The 19,529-nt window shown below is 46.1% G+C and overlaps 1 protein-coding gene across 3 annotated transcripts in view; it reads left to right on the top strand.

The window, feature by feature from the left end:
* The window catches only part of BRINP1 (BMP/retinoic acid inducible neural specific 1), a 149,559-nt gene that overhangs the window by 114,541 nt on the left and 15,489 nt on the right, over positions 1 to 19,529 (top strand). For all 3 annotated transcript variants that reach the window (XM_084899979.1, XM_084899980.1, XM_084899981.1), the window contains 2 exons: positions 4,608 to 4,844; positions 9,507 to 9,729. In XM_084899979.1, the coding sequence (XP_084756105.1) occupies positions 4,608 to 4,844; positions 9,507 to 9,729 (460 nt within the window). The remainder of the gene's footprint in view (positions 1 to 4,607; positions 4,845 to 9,506; positions 9,730 to 19,529) is intronic.

Here is a 19,529-nt window from a genome sequence, read left to right as displayed (position 1 = left end):
ATGACGTGGGTGTTTTCTCATCTACATTGCCCATTCTCTCTGGGGAATACTGAAACATTCCATTTTAAAGTCTAACAAGATTTTTTTTTTCAAAGTATAATGTGATTGGGGGGCGGGGGGGAATTCCATATGTTCAGTGTGGGCGAAATGGTATTCAAATGAAACCTTCAACTATTGCCTTCCTGGGTTTTGTGAAGCAAAATTTATATGCTTAGCAATAATGATGGCCTTTCTCTCCCTCTCCCATTTCCTCGGTTTTTCTTTCCGTGTGTGTGTGTGTGTGTGTGTGTGTGTGTGTGTGTGTGTGGCTTTGGGAACTGTGGGGACAGAATATTCCAACCCAGCCAGCAGCTGTATATCTTTCACACAGTCCTTCTAGAGGCCAAATCCCCCTCCCAAGTTATTTACGACGCCCATTGAAGCCCGCAGGACTCAGGCGCCCGTCTAGGAGGTCAGCAATGGGCCTCTTTGTTGGGCCCAGGTCACTGGGAGAGGCTCTGGCGGTGACTGCTGTGTGAACCTCCGCTGCTGGAGAAACAGTTATGTAACTTTAAACAGTAATGACATTTTGTAGAAAAGTGCTTTTTAATTGCTATGTCTTCATTATTCTCTTTCAAATTTGCCCAAGAGGTTCTGCCTCAGAGACAGCTCACGTGTCCTGGGTTTCCATTTTTAAAGAGCAGCCAGTTTTGTGTTTCAGCTGCTCCCCGGAACCCCCCACTCCCAAACTTTATCTGCCTTCGGTGCATTAAGTGGGGTAGGTAATATTGCCTTTTGTATCCTTGCCAAAAGGAGAAACGATTTGACGCAGTTTTCTAAAAATGCTCTCCCCAAATTCCTTTTGGGCTAGGACCAAGAATAGAATATGTTATCCCCTACAAAAGGGAAAAAGAAAGTGATGAGCAAGCTAGAAAAATAGGGCTGTGAGTATAGTCTATAGAGTTCCTTTAAGCAACAGAAAGTTAACCCCAATCCATAGATGCAGCGGCCTATAGGGGATTGGGATCAGCTAAAAATAAATTTTGCTTTGGAAGTGAAAATTGCGAGACAGATAAAATGGCTCAAGAATGCATACTCAGAAAGAATTGTAGACGTGGCTTAGAAGGGACTTTTCTGCTGAGTTTGATTTGTCTTGCCCACCTTTTGGTGTTCGTATTGTATCCCTGTAAAGTAAGTTCTTCAGAGCAGTCACTCGAATTCACATGGACCTCTTGCTGAAGCTCAGTGCCCAAGCTGCACCACCCTATCTGCCAGCACGCCTTCCAGACATACTCATGGAGGATCCACCCTCCTGAATAGTCTCCCTCCATCGCCGGCTAAACAGGCATAGGCTTCTAAACCCTACTTCTTGTGAAATATCTAAAAGTGTCTATTTCATTTTTAAATTTGTCTTTATTTTTGAAAGTATTATAGATGTCCTCTTTTTTTCCCTATTGACCCCTCCCCGCCCCTCACGCACACCCTCCAGGCCTTAACCACACTATTGTCTGTGTCCATGGGCTATGCATATCCTATATAATAAAAGGGTAATATGCAAATAGACCAAAGGGCAGAACAACTGAACAACCAATCAAAGTGTAATATGCTAATGATATGCTAAGGCTGCTCAACTGCTTGCTATGATGTACACTGAGCAACAGGGGGCAGACAGTCAACTGGCCAACAAGTTTCTATGACATATACTGACCACCAGGGGGGAGATGCTCTGACTGGTAGGTTAGCTTGCTGCTGGGGTTCGGCCAATCAGGACTGTGCAAGAAGGGCTGGACACACCCTGGAGCCCTCCAGTGATCCCTTCCCCGGCCCAATCATGCACTGGTGGGGTCCCTCAGCCTGGCCTGTGCCTCTTGCAATCTGGGACCCCTCAGGGGATGTTGGAGAGCTGGTTTCAGCCCAATCCTGCAGGCCACTCCTGTTGGGAGGGCACCAGATTCAGGGCTCACGGCTGGTGAGCATTGCTGCTACAATGCGAGTCTCTCCCAATTGGGTCTGATTGGGCACAAGCCCACAGTAGGCACAGTGGGGTTGGGATGAGCAGGAGCAGAAGGTAGGAGCTTTAGGCAGCATTGGACTGTGGTTTCGGCCCATTCCTGCAGGCTACCCAGAGGACCCCCACCTGCACACGAATTTGTGCACCAGACTTCTAGTTCTCAGGTTAATCTCTCCCCACCAACCCACCCTCACCTTTCCTCTGAGATTCATCAGTCTGTTCCATGTCTCTGCATCTCTGGATCTATTTTGTTCATCAGTTTATTTTCTTCATTAGATTCCACAGCACTGTCTATTGCTGATTAAATACCGACAGCTATTAATTTATTCTGTAGGTTCTGCTGAAACTTTAAAAGACTTTAATCAAAGGAGGAACATCATCACCATCTTCATCAAAAATAGGAGCCATTAACATTTACTGTTTGCTTGCTATGTGCCAGGAACTGGTCTAGACATTTTACAGGAATTCTTTCACTTAGTCCTCCTGACAACCTTCTGATGTAGGTACTCAAAATATTCCCATTTTATAGAGGAGAGAGTGGAGCCTTCCAGAGGTGGAATAACTTGTTTGAGATGATTAAGGCAGGAAGAAGAGGAGGCTGACTCCAGTGGTGCCCAGCTTTTACCGACCTTATTATGGTTTCCCACCATATGGCATGCTCCAGGCAATAGCTTCCTTCCCACAATGCCCCTCTCAGATAGTCTTTTGAGAAGTCATCTGAAGACAAGTCGAAATGATGGGGCTTCATTTTTAAAAAATAATTTGAAGGTGAGAGAGGGGAAGATAAAAATCTAGACACATGACTGGGAAGTAGAGAATGAAAGAAACGCTGATATCCCCAGCGAACAGGGTAGGGGGTGTCCCTGAAGCATGAGTGATAAAACTTTAATCCGAATGACAGCTCTCTTTTACACAGTGGGTAGTAAAACCATTAGGCTAACATGCATTGGTGGCTGAAACTGTTAGCAGCTCCAAATGAGGTGCAGAGGAAGGTCCCCGGTGAAAGTACGTTAATGAACGAATTTAGCCCCAAGTTGTCCTCCCATCTGGGCAGTAATAGCCTGCTATGCCGACATTTCAAGATTAAAGGAGCAGTGCTCATGCAAAAATCAACCCCTCTCCACCATTGGCTCTGAGGAATAAGACTGATTAGCAATTATAGAGAAAAAATCATGAGCTGTGGTCAACAATGCTATTCCTATAACCAACCAAAGGACAGTCACATTGGTGGGCCCTGGCTTCTTCATTATTAGAACAATAAACTATTTATATATATATATATATATATATATATATATATATATATATATATATATATATATATATATATATATATATAAAATAAACTATTATATATATAAACAATAAACTATTATATATATATATATATATATATATATATATATATATATATATATATAAAATAGTTTATTGATTTGTAGAGAAGAAAGGAGAGGGAGAGAGAAACATCGATGTGAGAGCACAACATCAATTGGATGGGCTGCCTCCTGCATGCTGCCCCCCGAGCAGGGATTGAGCCCACAACTGACCATGTGCCCTGACCTAGAATCCAACTGGCAACCTCCTGGTATATGGGATGATGCCCAACCAACCGAGCCACACTGGCCAGGAGTAATACTAGTATTTTATTTTTTAATGATACAGTGGTCTTATGAAACTATATCTCTCTTCAATTATCAGTCTTACCTTGAAATTCACCAAAGTATCTACAGAATGAAGTTCAAAGAAGTTCAAATTCCTTAGCATATGATTAAGATCTCTGCACTCTGGCATCTGCTCTTCTCTAAAACCTGTTCTCCTACTGCAGGCCTCTCACCCCTCCTCCCCCCCCCCCCCCCAGCCAAACTCATTTCATTCACATTCTGTCTTTGTTCTTGCTGTTCCCCTCCTCAGAATGTGCTTCCTGTTCTCTATACATGATGATCTCTGATTCGCTTTTCAACCAGCCCAGTACCATCTCCTCTACAAAGGTTCCCCTGCTCTCGGGGCAGGGTTATTTGCAGTCCTCGCTGCCAGACACCTCCCCCGGCCCTCGGCCCTCCCTGTTTCAGGTCTATAAAGCTGTGTTAGGATGATGTGTGTCTATGTCTTTCCCCGTTGATTATACTGTAAACTCTCCAGAGACTGGGATCGCGTCTTCTTTATCTCCCTAGACCTAGTGCCTAGCTCAGGACCTGTGCTTCATAAATAGGGCTCATAAATTTTTGAAGAAAGGAAAAGGAAATGAAGAAAATAAGAAAGAAAAAAAACACAAAAAAACAAACAAAAAAAAAATGCAACAGTAATCTTCTGCTGTCTGTTTTCTCCTCCCCAAATGGAAAAGGATTATACCAGATCTCAGTCCTAATAAAATGGAATAGAGCCTGCCTTTCAGAGATGGCCAAGGTCATGACCTGAGAGGTTTTAAGTAGAAGCAATGCAGCCAGGGGCCTTGCCGATTATGCCCTGTCTGGATGGAGGCAGGCTCCGAGATATTTTGGTTACGACACACCAGGAGGAAGCTAGCAGCTTCAGATTCCTCCCGTCACCTTTGGAAGCTGTTAATGAAACACCTTTTCTAACCTTTCCGTCTCCCTGTCTTGCTCCTCTCAAACAGGCCTGCAGATCATCTTCCCTCCGTATCTGCAAGAGAAGTTTGTCCAGTCGGCCCTGAGCTACATCATGTGCAATGGTGAGGGCGAGTACGTGTGCCAGAACAGCCAGTGCCGATGCCAGTGTGCCGAGGAGTTCCCGCAGTGCAACTGCCCCATCACTGACATCCAGATCATGGAGTACACGCTGGCCAACATGGCCAAGTCCTGGGCAGAGGCTTACAAGGACCTGGAGAATTCAGGTAGAGAGCTGGCTTAGTTCTGCTGCACAAATGGCCCTGAGCTAAGCCTAAAAAAGGCAGCTGTCTCACTGGGGTTAGGGTGGCCAGGAGGGAACACTCACTGATGCCCCCCTTCCCCCCTTCTCTTTGGAGAGTCCAGGGCAGGGTCTCATAGCTGTCAGGTGGTAGGCACTCAATAGCTCCACTGGATGGAATAATGAACAGTGCAGTCAGGTTTGTGGGCCTGTGATGGATGTCTCTGATGTACCTGGAAGACAGAGAGAGAAGCCACGTAGCACATAAGATGCCTCTGCAGAATGGAGAGTTCAATGTATTTGTATGAATTCCTTGAGTCTGTGAGTGTATCTAAATCAAGAAACACACATACATGTGCATATATGTCTATGTCTATGCACATCTATATGTAGATATTGATGTAGATATCCAAATAACTCACCAACTGTCAAAGCTGAAAGTCACTGCTTCCAATGGTCCCAAGGAGGAAAGTCAGTCACCTAAGAACACAACTTGGCTGAGGTGCCAAGTTGGATCTTGGTCCTCACACAGCTTCTGGTTAATGGGAAAGCCAGGCATTAATCATATCACCATGCCAGGCATTGGCATTTTAATCACATCTGTGTGGAGAATGAGAAGCTAGAGAGCTGGAGGTTGGCATGGTCAGGAGTCCGGGAGGTCACTCGGGGAGAGCAGGATCCATGTGTCTGGTGGGCACCCAACCAATGGGAGGCCACCCCAGGCACCTAGGGGATGTGCCTGTGATGTGGACTAGGACCATGGCACAGGGAGCAACAGTGGGAAGTGTGCAGAGATATTGAGCTGTTTACAAGGGACAATTAGCAGGGCTTGAGAAAGGAAGGGCTGGAGGAGATCCCCAGAACTCTTTTTGGGCATATTCGTCAGGCACTTTGATGGATGTGGGTGCCATTCGCCGAGCTAGAACACCCTGCAAGCTTTGGAAAGAAAACTGCGAAAGCTTGGGAATCCTCGAGACTTCCACGAAGAGATGCCAAATAACGGCCTATAATTTGTACTCAGATATCTGTTAAGTAAATGGACATATAGAGAGAGCATTACTGTTTTTAAAACAACTTTATATTCCTTAAATCTATTACGAGAACTGCATTAAAGTAAGTAATGGTGTTCTTATATTGTAGAGCAGGGAGGGTGCCAAGACCCAGTGCCTTCCCCAGGGTTACATAGCAAATGGCAGAGTCGGTAATGGAATCCCCGGTTCCAAACCCAGTGCTCACAGCAGCTCTTGTACCTTATTAATTCCACTCCCTCCCCCAGTCCTCCGTTCCCTCATCTAATAAATGAGAGGACATGTTTATGTGTTTAATTTTTGAATTTATTTAAATATGTAGCCAAGAAATCCTTTGATCAAACAGAATCATACCTCGGAGCCACTGTGTACCTCCAATAGAAGCCGAGCTCCGTGGAGCTGTGTTTAGAAACCACTGGTTACCATGAACTCTGAGTTCCCAGCCAGCCCTGAGCGCTCACGACGCATTAGTGACTCTGCTCTTAGAAGGTCACTCAGCTCCGGGGAGCTGTGGGTGCCTTAGGAACCTGCTCCCATTAGTCCATTTAAAGTCCTGGGAATGCATCAAAGGGAGGGGATCAGGATGGAAAAGGATGGCGATGACTATTTGGCCTCAAACAAAAGAAGCAATTGATTAAATGCTTTTGCAAAGAGATTCTCCCCATTGCTAATCAGCAGAGGGGAACAGCAGCCATGTGCATGAGCAGGAAGGGTCTTTAGAGTAGAATCTTTATACCCAAGGAAAAGCAGCTACTATGAGTGGGCAGCTGGGTGAGGGAACAAGAGAGCTGAGATGCTGCAGAGTGAGCTGGGGGGTCCATGGGAGTCATTGGTGCCATGCTCTTCCCCGCTGGAGCTTGTATTCACTCTAGGTACTGCATGCTTAGCCATTTGAAAAAGGCTTTTCCCCATTGAGACAGATGCATCCACCCACCCATGCACGTGTGGCTTGTGTCTGTGCCTTTTCCTCCTCATGTTGAGCTTGTAGCCTTAATGAGCCAGCACCAGGTAATACCAAGGATTCTCAACCAGCCAAAGGTAAAACGCCATTGATGCCTTGATGGACAGGGAGTGTTGGTGGTCAAACAGGGCCAACTTCACACACAGAGATGGGGGTCTGCCTGTCCTTGCTGGGAGGGAATCTTCCACTTTTAGTCAAGAAAGTAAATCATCTTAATGTTTAAATTACTTTTTCTTATCTGACCCAAATTTGGGTTCATTGAAAGGACTGTTACCTCCCTACAGGTCAGCAGAACCATCTATAGGATGTGCTGTATCTATAGGATGAGCTGTGTCTGTAGGATGAGCTGTGTCTATAGAATGAGCTGTATCTATAGGATGAGCTGTGTCAATAGGATGAGCTGTGTCTCTAGGATGAGCTGTATCTATAGGATGAGCTGTGTCTGTAGGATAAGCTATGTCTATAGGATGAGCTGTATCTATAGGATGAGCTGAGTCTATAGGATGAGCTATGTCTATAGAATAAGCTGTGTCTATAGGATGAGCTGAGTCTGTAGGATGAGCTGTGTCTATAGGATAAGCTGTGTCTATAGGATGAACTGAGTCTATAGGATGAGCAGTGTCTATAGGATGAGCTGTGTCTGTAGGATGAGCTGTGTCTGTAGGATGAGCTGTGTCTGTAGGATGAGCTGTGCTTATAGGATAAGCTGTGTGTCTTCCATGGGAGGAGCACTGGGCTGGCGAGAGCAGCAGAGGGGAGCCCAGTGCCCTGCCTGCAGCCTGTGCACCGAACACATCAATCCGTGCAGCCCTGTTTTATCCTTTCCATGTCCCGCAACAATCCCAGGAGCACTTTTTGGATTTGGGAGCTATTTAGGCTGATACGGTTCCATGTCACCCTCTCTACATTTAAATTAGATGCATTATACCTGCTTGACAGATGGAGACACTGAAGCGTTGAGAGAATAAGGTCACACAGCTGTGGGTGGTGAGATGCAGTTTGCAGGCACGCACGTCTGGCTGCCCGGAATGAGGAGCCCGAGTTCTGGAGTCAGAAATGGGTTTCCTGTACGCGTGTTTTTAGCACCTTTTATTTCATTGTTTCTCCCACGATCCTCTTTTTGCATAGAGAGTATGTGTTATATGTTAACTTAGAGCATCAGATTTGGAGACAGTCTAGAGCTCTGAATCTGTTATTACTGGCTGTGTGACATTGACAAGTTAATGAACTTCTCTGTGCCTCAGTTTCTTATGAAAGGGCGCACTGAAAGCATTCACTTCACAGGTTTGCTAAAAAATCACTTATATGTGTTAGGTGTTTAAGACTGAGCCTGATGCTTACAAAGAGCTATGTAAGCATTTTTTAAAAATAAAATGAATGCCTATTATACCTGAAATTTTCTTGTAGGTTTTGTAGCATAAAGTGAAAATATTAGGCTTAGGATGATATATATAATCACTTTACCTTTTTTCCTGTAAAAAAAAAATAACCTCTTAATTCTTTATTTTTTCCAAAAGTTGAAGGGGGCATCGCCGCAGCAGGCCGGTAGGAATTGGATGGGAAAACAGCAGCTCTGCTTTTAGTCCCGCCTGTGGCACTCACGGGCTGTTCTACCTCCAGAAAGTCCTTCCCTCACTGTGCACTGCAGTGCCCTGTGTGCAGAGCGAGAGGGCTGACCCAGATAATTTCCGAGTCTGTGTCAAGTCGTAGCTCTTGCTGACACTGGGAAACTTAGCATCATGCTTAGATCTTCCCGGAGGCTCTGGAGTTGGTTCCCATCTCTTAAGCTGGAGTACCCCAATGGGACTTGACATAAGATGGCATGCACACACGACTTCCCGTTAGACTAGGTTCCACAGTGGGGAGGCGGATCCTTTCAGCTCTCCGTCACACCTGAAGACCACATCGGAGAGAAGGTGGTGCAAATGTGCTTTTAACACCTATCGACCCTTTGCTACTTCTCTGTATTTCAGAATGAGAGCAGGTACAGGGGTTTGGTCATGCAGCAGGGCACTATATCTGGCTAGAACTTATTTTTTTTTAAAAATATATTTTATTGATTTTTTTTACAGAGTGGAAGAGAGAGGGATAGAGAGCTAGAAACATCGATGAGAGAGAAACATCGACCAGCTGCCTCCTGCACACCTCCTACTGGGGATGTGCCTGCAACCAAGGTACATGTCCTTGACTGGAATTATACCTGGGACCCTTCAGTCTGCAGGCTGACGCTCTATCCACTGAGCCAAACCAGTTAGGGCTGGCTAGGATTTATTAACATTGCTTCCATCATACTTATTTTTATAGCTCCCATCCTACTGGAGGCACGTGGTTTCCTATGTAGAATTGGACAAAAATTGGGTGTAATGGGTTCTGAGTAAATAAAAACACATGTGATATGTGGGTATTGCTATCCAGGTGGCACTCAGATGACACAAGTTTGTCGTCAGCAGGATGCAGGGTCCCTCCTGGAGCAGCAAAGCCAAAGAGCCTTCCCATTGACACGGGGCCTCTGCACCCCTCCCGGGAGCCGAGCAGGCGAGCACCCTGCTCCCTGGGCCTCCGGCCAGTCAGTGTTACTTGCAGGCCCACTTTCTTGGTGAGAGACCTCAGCTGGGGCTTGCAGGCTCAGCCTTCTCTCCTGGCCTTTGTCTCCTGCCAGATGAGTTTAAATCGTTTATGAAGCGTCTGCCCAGCAACCACTTCCTGACCATCGGGAGCATCCATCAGCACTGGGGCAACGACTGGGACCTGCAGAACCGCTACAAGCTCCTGCAGAGCTCCATGGAGGCCCAACGGCAGAAGATCCAGCGCACCGCCCGCAAGCTCTTTGGCCTCAGCGTCCGCTGCCGCCACAATCCCAACCACCAGCTGCCTAGAGAGAGGTGAGTGCTGCCTCCGCCTTCCGCCTCCGCAGGCCTGGACCCGGTGTGAGCGTGCATTGGCTTGCTTCAGGGGCAAATGCGATGCAGGTGATGCCTTTGGAGGTGGCATTGTGAGGTCCAGATCATCCCTTACGGTTCCTGCTGTCCTGAAACAATGAGTTTCTCATTGTGGCCTGAATATGCCCTGAACTTTCAACCTCTGTGTCTGTCTGATCAGTATTAGCTTGCTGGGGCTGCTGAAGCCAAGTACCACAGACCTAGTGGTTTAACAACATTCATTGCTCACAGGTGCGGGAGGCGAGGAGTCTGGGCTGGGGGTGTGGGCAGGGTTGATTTCTCCTGAGCCCTCTCTTCTGCTTGTAGATGGCCATCTCTCCCTGTGTGTTCACATGACTGCCCCTCTGTGTGTGTCTGTGTCCTAATCGCTTCTTCTTTTAAGGACACCGGTCCTATTGGGTCAGGGCTCACTTCAGTGGCCTCCTTTTAATTTCATTCCATCTTTAAAGACCCCGTCTCTAAATAGAGTGGTATTCTGAGGTACTTGGGGTGAGGACTTGAGCATGTGTTTGTGGGGGATGTCATTCGGCATAAACACCATCTGGCTTTTGATACGATCTTTGGGTAAAGAACTGTGCACCCCAGGACCGACCAGGCCGGATCCAAACCTGGTGGGAGAGGGTAACCGATCCCAGGCTGAGAACAGAACTGGCTTCAGTTTCGCTGGCTGTCACCTAGAATTAAGTGGAGGGTCCAGAGGCCCTCAGACACGGGGAAGGCATTTGCTAAAAGTGAGAAGAATGTGCAGGCACAGGGCACAGGACACCCAGGGTGTGGCAGGTCTAGGGAGGGCATGGGCAGCTCCAGGGCAGTAGCTAGACAGGCGGTGGGAGGGAGGGAGGAGAGGCAGGCCCAGGTGATGGAAAGGGCATTGGAAATCATGTGGGGCTGATGTGAGAGATGCCGCCCACACCTGAGAATGCTTTGCTCTTCCTATGCAAGCCGACAGCAAGAGATGTCCCCCCGCTCCAGGACCTTCCAAGAACACTTTGCAGCATTCCCTTCTCTGTTTCTGAGATGAGAAAGCACTCGGGAATCATAGCATCCCTCCTTCACTCATCCAACTCCAGGCAGGTCACTCCATCACGTCCAATAGCATCCCTCCTCCACTCACCCAGAGAGGAGGGACTTCCACCTGCAGGTCATTCCATTACATCCAATAGCATCCCTCCTCCACTCACCCGACTCCCACCTGGGCAGGTCACTCCATTACATCCAATAGCATCCCACCTCCACTGGCCTAGAGAGGAAGGACTCCCACTTGCAGGCCACTTGGCTGCCTTCACGTAAGGGCTGTTGAGTGCTAGTCCTGGGAGGTGAGAGGCGCAGAAACGCAGCCTGAGCTGGTCCCTGGAGGCTGACCCTGCTCGCTGCTGTGGACTGCTTCCTGACATCCAGTTGGAGGCTTTGAAGAGTGCTGCTCACACTAGCAGGTAGGACAGCTCCCTGCCAAGGAGCAGTGTCAGACAGGGGTGCTAGCCCTGGAATCTAGGGCCACCTGCACCGAGGGAGTGGGGTTTGTAAGTGAACTGATTGCTGGGCTGCACTGTGTGCTGGGCTCCGGGGGAGATGAGGCCACCAAGCAGATGCTGCCACTACCACGTGTGCCCCAGGGATTTCTGCCGGGATCCCAGAGGGGTGGTGTGGTGGAGGCAGGGATGAGCTGTGGCCTCACAGGGACTGGGTCAGTTCCGGACTCCTTCATTTCTCAGCCAGGAGGCTTGGTGTGCCTCGCCTCGCCTCACCTCATTTGCTGTGCAGCATAATAACGCCTACCTTCATGTTAGGTGTGAAGATTAAGATTTTAAAATGTAGAAAGCCTAGTACAGTGCCTGGCTCAGTTAATAGAAAATGGAAGCAATGCCAAGAGGGTGGGGGTTGGAGAGAGAGGGAAAGAAAGAGCAAGGGAGTTGTGTTCTGAATGCCAGGCACTGTTTTACACATCTGATCTGAATTAACTAATTTCCTCCTCACTGCAGCCTTGAACTAGGTAGTTGTCTTACTCTCTTAGCATTCTTGTTTTATAGATAAAGGAACTGAGGCACAGAGAGTTAAATAATGTGCCTCAGGTCCACAAATAGTAATTATTGTTCCTTGAAAGAAGTGTTTACCTTTAAACTTAGTGAGAAGTCAAATACAGGTAATTAGAACTGTTTCAAGGTGTGCTGGGACCTGGGTATTGGGCTGGAAGACACAGCAAGTGTTCTGCTTATAGGTTGATGCAAAGCAGTTCTCCCTAAGAGCATGGTCAGCAAACTTCCGCTCGCGAGCCACATGCGGTTCTTTGGCCCCTTGAGCGTGGCTCTTCCACAAAATACCACAGCCTGGGCAAGTCTATTTTGAAGAAGTGGCATTAGAAGAAGTTTAAGTTTTAAAAATTTGGCTCTCAAAAGAAATTTCAATCATTGTACTATTGATATTTGGCTCTGTTGACTAATGAGTTTGCCGACCACTTCTCTAAGACTTAGTGGCTCAAAACAAAGCTTTGTTGTCATCTTGCATGGTCCTGTATGTGGGCTGGACACAAGTCAGGGTCAGGGGGTGGTGGTGGTGGTGGTGTCTGTCAAGTTGGTTGGTGCTAGAGTCATCTGGGGGCTTGACTGAATTTGACATCCAAGGTGGTTCACTCCCAGAGTGGGCAGGTGATCTTGCTGTCACCTGGTATCTCAGGTGGGCCTGCCAATGAATACCTACACCTGCTCTGACTATGCAGCCTGGAGTTCTCACAGCATGATGGCATCTTGAGACTAAAAGGAAGCTGTAAGACTCCTTACAACTTGGCTTTGTAAGTCAGAGAGCACACTTCTTCCATGTTCTGTTGGCCAAAAGCCAAGCTCAGCATCCAGTGTGAATACTGGGAGGTGTGGGTCACTGGGGACAGAGGGAGTCTTCTTTGGAGTTATGTACCGCAGGATAAATTGAGTGTTACTGGAGCTAGTGATGACTATGCTATATGTAGGACTAATAAGATTAATGATGGTAATGGTAACAAACACAAAGCAATAACAATTGCTATTGAGTAGCTAGTATAAAAGGCAACAGATCTGGCAAATTGTAAAGATTCAGGAGCCAAACATCCTGGGTTCAAATTCCAGCATTGCCACCTGATTATATGGGAGCCTTGGTGAATTTACTACCATCTTTGCGCCTCAATTTTCTTTTTTTCTTTTTTTTAAGGTATTAAATGTGTACATACCTTACAATATCATGTCATCTGCAAATAAGGATAACTTTACTTCTTCTTTTCCAATTTGGATGCCTTTTATTTCCTCTTCTTATCTAATTGCAATGGCTAGTACTTCCAGTACTATGTCAAATAGGAGTGGTGAGAGTGGACATTCCTGTCTTGTTCCTGTTCTTAGAGGGAATGGTTTTAGTTTTTGCCCATTGAGTATATGTTGGCTGTGGGTTTATCATATATAGCTTTTATTATGTTGAGGTATGATCCTTGTACTCCCACCTTGTTGAGAGTTTTTATCAGGAAAGGGTATTGGATTTTATCAAATGCTTTTTCTGCATCAATTGATATGACTATATGATTTTTATCTCTCAATTTATGTGATGTATTACGTTTAATGATTTGCAGATATTGTACCATCCTTGCATTCCCGGAATAAATCCTACTTGGTCATGATGTATGATCATTCTGATGTACTGCTGGAGCCAATTTGCTAGAATTTTGTTGAGGATTTTGGCATCTAACTTCATAAGGGATATTGGCCTGTAATTCTCTTTCATTGAGTTGTCTTTATTTGGTTTTGGTATTAGGGTGATGCTGGCTTCATAGAAGGAGTTTGGAAGTGTTCCTTCCTCTTGAATTTTTTGGATTAGTCTGAGGAGGATAGGTTTTAGTTCTTCCTTGAATGTTTGGTAAAACTCTCCTGTGAAGCCATCTGGCCCCAGCGCCTCAATTTTCTTATCTGTAAAATGGGACTAATAATAGTGTCATCCTCATAAGGGTATTTTGGAGGTTTAATGCTATAACCCACATGAAGTGCTTACAAGATTGCCTGGCAGGTGGAAAACAATACATGTTAGCTACTTTTCTAATTGCTATTTTTTTTAATTGGGCATTGATATTTTGCATATGAATTGTTTAGCCCACTGTAATGCTCATTAATTCTGAGTGTTGATGATGATGGCATAGTTTTTCATCCTGTCTTCATACTGTCCCTGTGACGGTGATGCTATTGGGTTTGTCTTATAGATGAGGGAACTGATGAGTCAGAGATGGAATTAACTTGTCCAAGGTCGCAGGGCAGGGGAGTGGCAGGATTGGAATTATCTTGCTGACTCCATTGGTAGGCATGGTGGGCCAGAGCCCTATGCAGACTTTACGCAGTGAGCAGCAGCAAGCAGAGGCAGCTGTGCTTGGTTGAGTTCCCTGGTTTGATTGTATGTTGATGCCAAAGGCAGGGTTAATTCATCAAGGTCATGGGAGGGGGAGCAGGATTGGAGTTCTATAGTCTCCAGTGTGTTGTGCTGGGATTCCATTGCTAAGCCCTGAACGAGTTCTGAAGACCAGGCAGGCCCATCAGGCCCATCCCCCGTAGTTAGAGAGAAGAGGTCAGGGTCAGGGCAGGGCAACGCAGCAAGCCTCTCCTGCAAGCTTACTCTGTGCTGGGCTCTGCAAGCACTAAGATAAGTCAGATCATCTACCTCAGAGCTCAGTGCTTATTGGGATGTGGGCAGTGAGACTCTAGAACAGTGGTTGCAAACTGCGGCTCCAGAGCCACATGTGGTTCTTTGGCCCCTTGGGTTTTTAGCAAAGGCCAGCTTAGGAGTACCCTAATTAAGTTAATAACAATGTACCTACCTATATAGTTTAAGTTTTAAAAAATTGGCTCTCAAAAAGAAATTTCAATTGTTGTACTGTTGATATTTGGCTCTGTTGACTAATGAGTTTGCTGACCACTGCTCTAGACCATACCTCCCAATGGGGTGTCCAACACCCAACCAAATGTTCATTGGGTACCCCCATCATGTACAAGGATTTTGGTGGAACCCCAGGGGAACTGTGATAGATTTAGCCTTTGCAGGAAGCTGGCCCTAGTGTCAGACTGTGGCACCGTGGTTGGACAGGTCACGGGGAGGCAGGGACCCACAAGGGAGGTTTCTGAGGATGGTTTGCTACCAGGAGATCTTTACATTGTCCAGTTAAAAAGCGAGAAAGATTGTTTTTGTTTGTTTATTTTGGTTTTTTACTTTTATTGACACTGTGACTTCCTGAACTTAGTTTTCTCATCTGTAAAATGTGCATAATAATCTTTTTCTGCTGCCTTGGAGGGTCTGTGTCTGTGTCTGTGTCACCTGGGATGGTGTGTTGGGAAGTACTCTGTAAAACTCTGAGTGCTCTGGGAAAAGGGGTTATGCATGCAGGGTGAGCTGGAAACCAGATTCATCAGGAAGAGACTGAGGCTGACTTTAGGTCCAAGGCCACACTGAGCAGTTGACACTTCCACAGCACTTAGCATGGGCCAGGCCCCGCTCCATGTGCTTTCACCTCTTTCATCAGGTAGCTCTGGCACAGCCCATCTCTGAATGGGAAGTGAAGGAAGAGAGATGTTCCGTGACTCAGTGAAAGTCGTACAGCAGGTACTAGGGAGCTTCCTTTCCTGTCACCTCTGTGCCGTTCTACCTGTCCGAGGCTAGATGATCCAAGTGATGGGTGACCTGCCCAGAATAAACACTGTCTTAAGGTGGAGGAGGAAAGAGGGGGAGAGAGAGGAAAAACGGAAGTTGGGGAGAGAAGGAAAAAGCCCCAGTCAGCACGGGCGATGCAGAATTAGCTGACTTCTGTGCATTCCTTAAATATCTACTGACCACCTGGTCTCCCAGGCCTGCCAAGAGGCATTCCACGAGCAACAGGGCCTTTGTCCTCCAAACCTCAGTTTCTAGGCGCAGGGCATGTTGGAGAGGACACTGGTATGAACCAGGGGTCTGAGTTCAGGTCCTGGCTCTGCCCTGCGTGGGCCGGACTAAATCCTCAGGGTCCTGGGGCAGGTGCTCCCTGGAACCCTGTCCGCAATAACCACGCCCTGTGCCCTGCAGGGGTGAGGTGCAGCTTCAGTAGGGAACAATTGCCCCTCACCTTTAGTGCCACCTTTTATCCATTTTCTTTATGGAATTGTGAATTAAAACTCATTTGGGGAATTAAGGTGACACTTGATTATTTTCTTTAAAACAATTTGGAAACAACTGGGCTCATTTTCTCCGAGGTCCTTCCCAGCTCTAGGAGAAATGTCACAGAGAATGAGAGAGCAACAGCTCAACTCCAAAATATTGGTACAAGGTCAGTAATTGGATCTGTGAGCGGTATCGCTTTCAGATGATGCTAATTAGTCCATTTTAATGAGAAGCGGAGAGTTCAAACTACAATCTTTCTTTCTCCAAAACACAATGAATGGCCTTTTAACTAAGTCTCCAGATCTAATCACTTTCCAATTTATGTTCCAGGAGGTAGTCAGAATTATGATTTACGAATCAAATTCTATCTTGTCACCTGCTTAAACCTTTGGGTGATTGATCACTGCTCTTAGGAGAAAGTAAAAACTTAAGATGACCTACAGGGCTGCCGGAACCTACCTCTTAATGCCTGCTTTCATGCCTTTTATTGGCCATCTCTGCTGCACCCCCACTAATCACCTTTCTGTTTTTTTAAAATTAAATGTATTGGGGTGATATCCTATCTAATAAAGATGAAATATGCTAATTTACCATCACTCCATCACAAGTTCCCATAAGGAGCCTTAATGAGCAATCAGCAGGGATCTGAGGCTACAGCCTCCCCTGCCCCAGTGAGGCTTGACAGGGGACTTCAGGCCACACCCCCGAACTTCAAGCTGCATCTCCCACCTGGAAGGGCTTGACAGGGGACCTCTGGCTGCATCCCCTACCCAGCAGGGCTTGAGAGAGGACCTCAGGTAGTGCCCCCCACCCAGCAGGGCTTGACTGGGGACCTCAGGCCATGACCTCTGCCCCCCTCCCCCCCGGCCTGGCAAGGCTTGACAGGGGACCTCAGGTCATGCCCCCAACTTGGCGGGGCTTGATGGGGCACTTCAAGGCACCCCCCCCCAACCCTGGTCTGGGCTGGGGGACAACAGGCCATGCCCCCATCCTGGCACCAGACCAGGGGACCTGAGATTACATCCCCTGCTCAGTGGGGCTTGACAAGGGTGGACTGGCCAGGTCTGGATCTAGCCCAATGGGTGCAGGGGCCAGCCAGGTCTGGGTCTCACGCGATTTTGAGGCGCATGTGAGTGGGCGGGGACCCTGTGGTACACCCCAGACTCTGACAGAAGGAAGGTTTTCATATACATTTTACTAATTTTCTTTCATCTCTGACACTTCTATTATAGAGAAAGTGCAAATAGCAATATTAAATTATTTTCTCTAATTAATCCCCTTTTAATGTGCATGAATTTTGTGCACTGGGTCACTAGTTGGTTAATAATTTGTATATAATATATCACCAGTATATATCCTTTTAGATCCCCAGGTGTTCACATCTCCCTCCCTTCAACAGGCTCCATACAGGCTGTTCCTTCCACCTGGAACCAGCCTTCCTTGTTCCTTCCTGCAGTAGCTTCCATGTGTCCTTCAGATCTCAGTGCATTAGGCTGTGATCCTTGTACTGAAAGGCTGTGTTGGGACCAGTTTGATATGCTTTCTTAGCACTCTGACTTCCCAAATGAAGCCCACATCTCAGTTTACCATTCCTTTTCTACCTACTTAATAATGTCTGTGTCTCCTATGAGACCATATGCTCTGGGCATGTACTGGCACCCATGTTCTCCACTGAACATCACCACCACTGCTAGCATCTTCATTGACTCACAGGAGCTGTTCAAAATCTTTGCTCAGTGGGTGGATACATCATTCATTTTCTGCTTGGAATGGGGTCCCAAAGACATGTTGACATTATCCTTTAAAATAATGCCCTATTCTCATGTAAAGAATCTCTAGATTTTTCACCTATATAGTATGCTTCTCCCATAGTCCTCATTCACAAAGGAAGAAACTAAAGCTACAGGGCATTAAGGGACTAGCTCGGGGTCACTCGGGAGATTTGTGAATTGACCATGACTGAAGGTCTGTGATGGTCCAGGAAGCAGGGTAGAATGGAAATTGTAAGAGGAGATGGCCTTCAATTGACCTGGATACAAATCCTGAAAGTAATTTCTTGCTAACTCTGTTACTTTGGGAAATATACCCTCCGGGGGAGGCGGGGGAAGGGAAGAAAGAGGACAAAAATAGATATGTCTCAGAGTCTATTAAATTCAGTGAATGAAGAAAGACTCCTAGCACCAAATAGGAACTTGATGTGAGAGTGTGAGTTGATGTTTCCACCCCTCCATCCCTCACCTGGTTTTTGTAGAGGCAAAGCAGATGCACGGAAACTCAACAGGAGGGCAAGCAATATAATTATTGGCATTTTCCAATGACTCTCGGTCTTTGGTTTATTTTTACTTCCCATATTCACATGGCCTTGACCCTGCAGTCCAGGCCCTTGCCAGCCACATTGTAATTATGCATTGTTGAGATGAAAATCTCTTGGGGGCATTCTCGTCATCTCCAATCCTAGGGCCATAGCTTCTGAACTCATGTCAGCTTCTAACACGTTTCCTGTTCCATGCAGTGTTTAATTGGTGTCTGTGGCAAGTTTCTGCCTACCAAGATAATCATTATCTCTCTTGCGATGACCCTCAATATCCACGCTGATTTTGATTCTTCTTTCTGAACCCCATACTTAGTTGCCTCGGGATTTTATCTCCGTAGACACATGCAGGGGGCCAGACAGAGGTGACTTCTTATATTTTATTGAACTAAAGTCAGGTTTGGTTTATTAGACTGAGAAAGCTATGCCACTTATTAGATGCATGACCTCCCGAAGTCTCTCAACCTATCGGAGCCTTCTGTTTCCTCATCTGTATGATCGGGATAATAAGAGGAGCTGCCCCGTGGAGTTTCATGCCCCAGTCAATTGTATGATGTATGCGAAAACTCTTCATAACCTGTAAAGAAATGAACAGATACAATGTTAGCATAATCAAGAACACAGCAGTAGCAGACCCTAGGTGTTTGATGAAGATGCTTTCATCCAAGAAATGGATGTTTCCATTAGAGAATATCAAGTAGGAGCCCAACAGAATGTAGTAACACAGCAGAGAGGCTTTGGAACTTCAGGTACTTAAGAGTTCAGATGCTGAAGTCTGACAGGACACGATGTGTGACTGCCATCATTGTCATGGTAACCTTGGCACTGCATTAAGATGTCTGGGCTTCAGTTTTCTAACTGGTATGGTGCAGATAAACATAATACTTAACTTTTGAAAATCAATAAAAAAAAAACCATATAGGCCACTGGTAACATACAGTAAGAACTCAAAGCACAGGCTCCTTATCAGACAAATTAGAGGACAATGATTTGTTGGTTAATTGAAAAAAGGTATATTAAAGTGGAATCCTAAAATGTGTATATGCTGCACATACATAAATACATTTTACTTTAACATAAAACATATAAATGCATATCCCTCAGCCAGCCTTCTTAAATAGGGTTAAAATATTTTGGATGATGTGCATATGTTTTATTTGACATTATGCATGTATGTATCTTTGCATACATCTGACCAATAACTATAATATTTCCAACTTCAATTTATTCAAAATGGATCAGTGGTTTAAAGACTCTTAATAAATGATCTAAATGTTTGTAGAATTTTATAAATCCTTCCAGTCTT

Source organism: Pipistrellus hanaki (assembly GCF_964339955.1).
Source record: "Pipistrellus hanaki genome assembly, chromosome: 11".
Lineage (NCBI taxonomy): Eukaryota > Metazoa > Chordata > Mammalia > Chiroptera > Vespertilionidae > Pipistrellus > Pipistrellus hanaki.
Note: the sequence above shows the minus strand (reverse complement) of the source record. Positions and strands in the feature narration are given on the sequence as shown.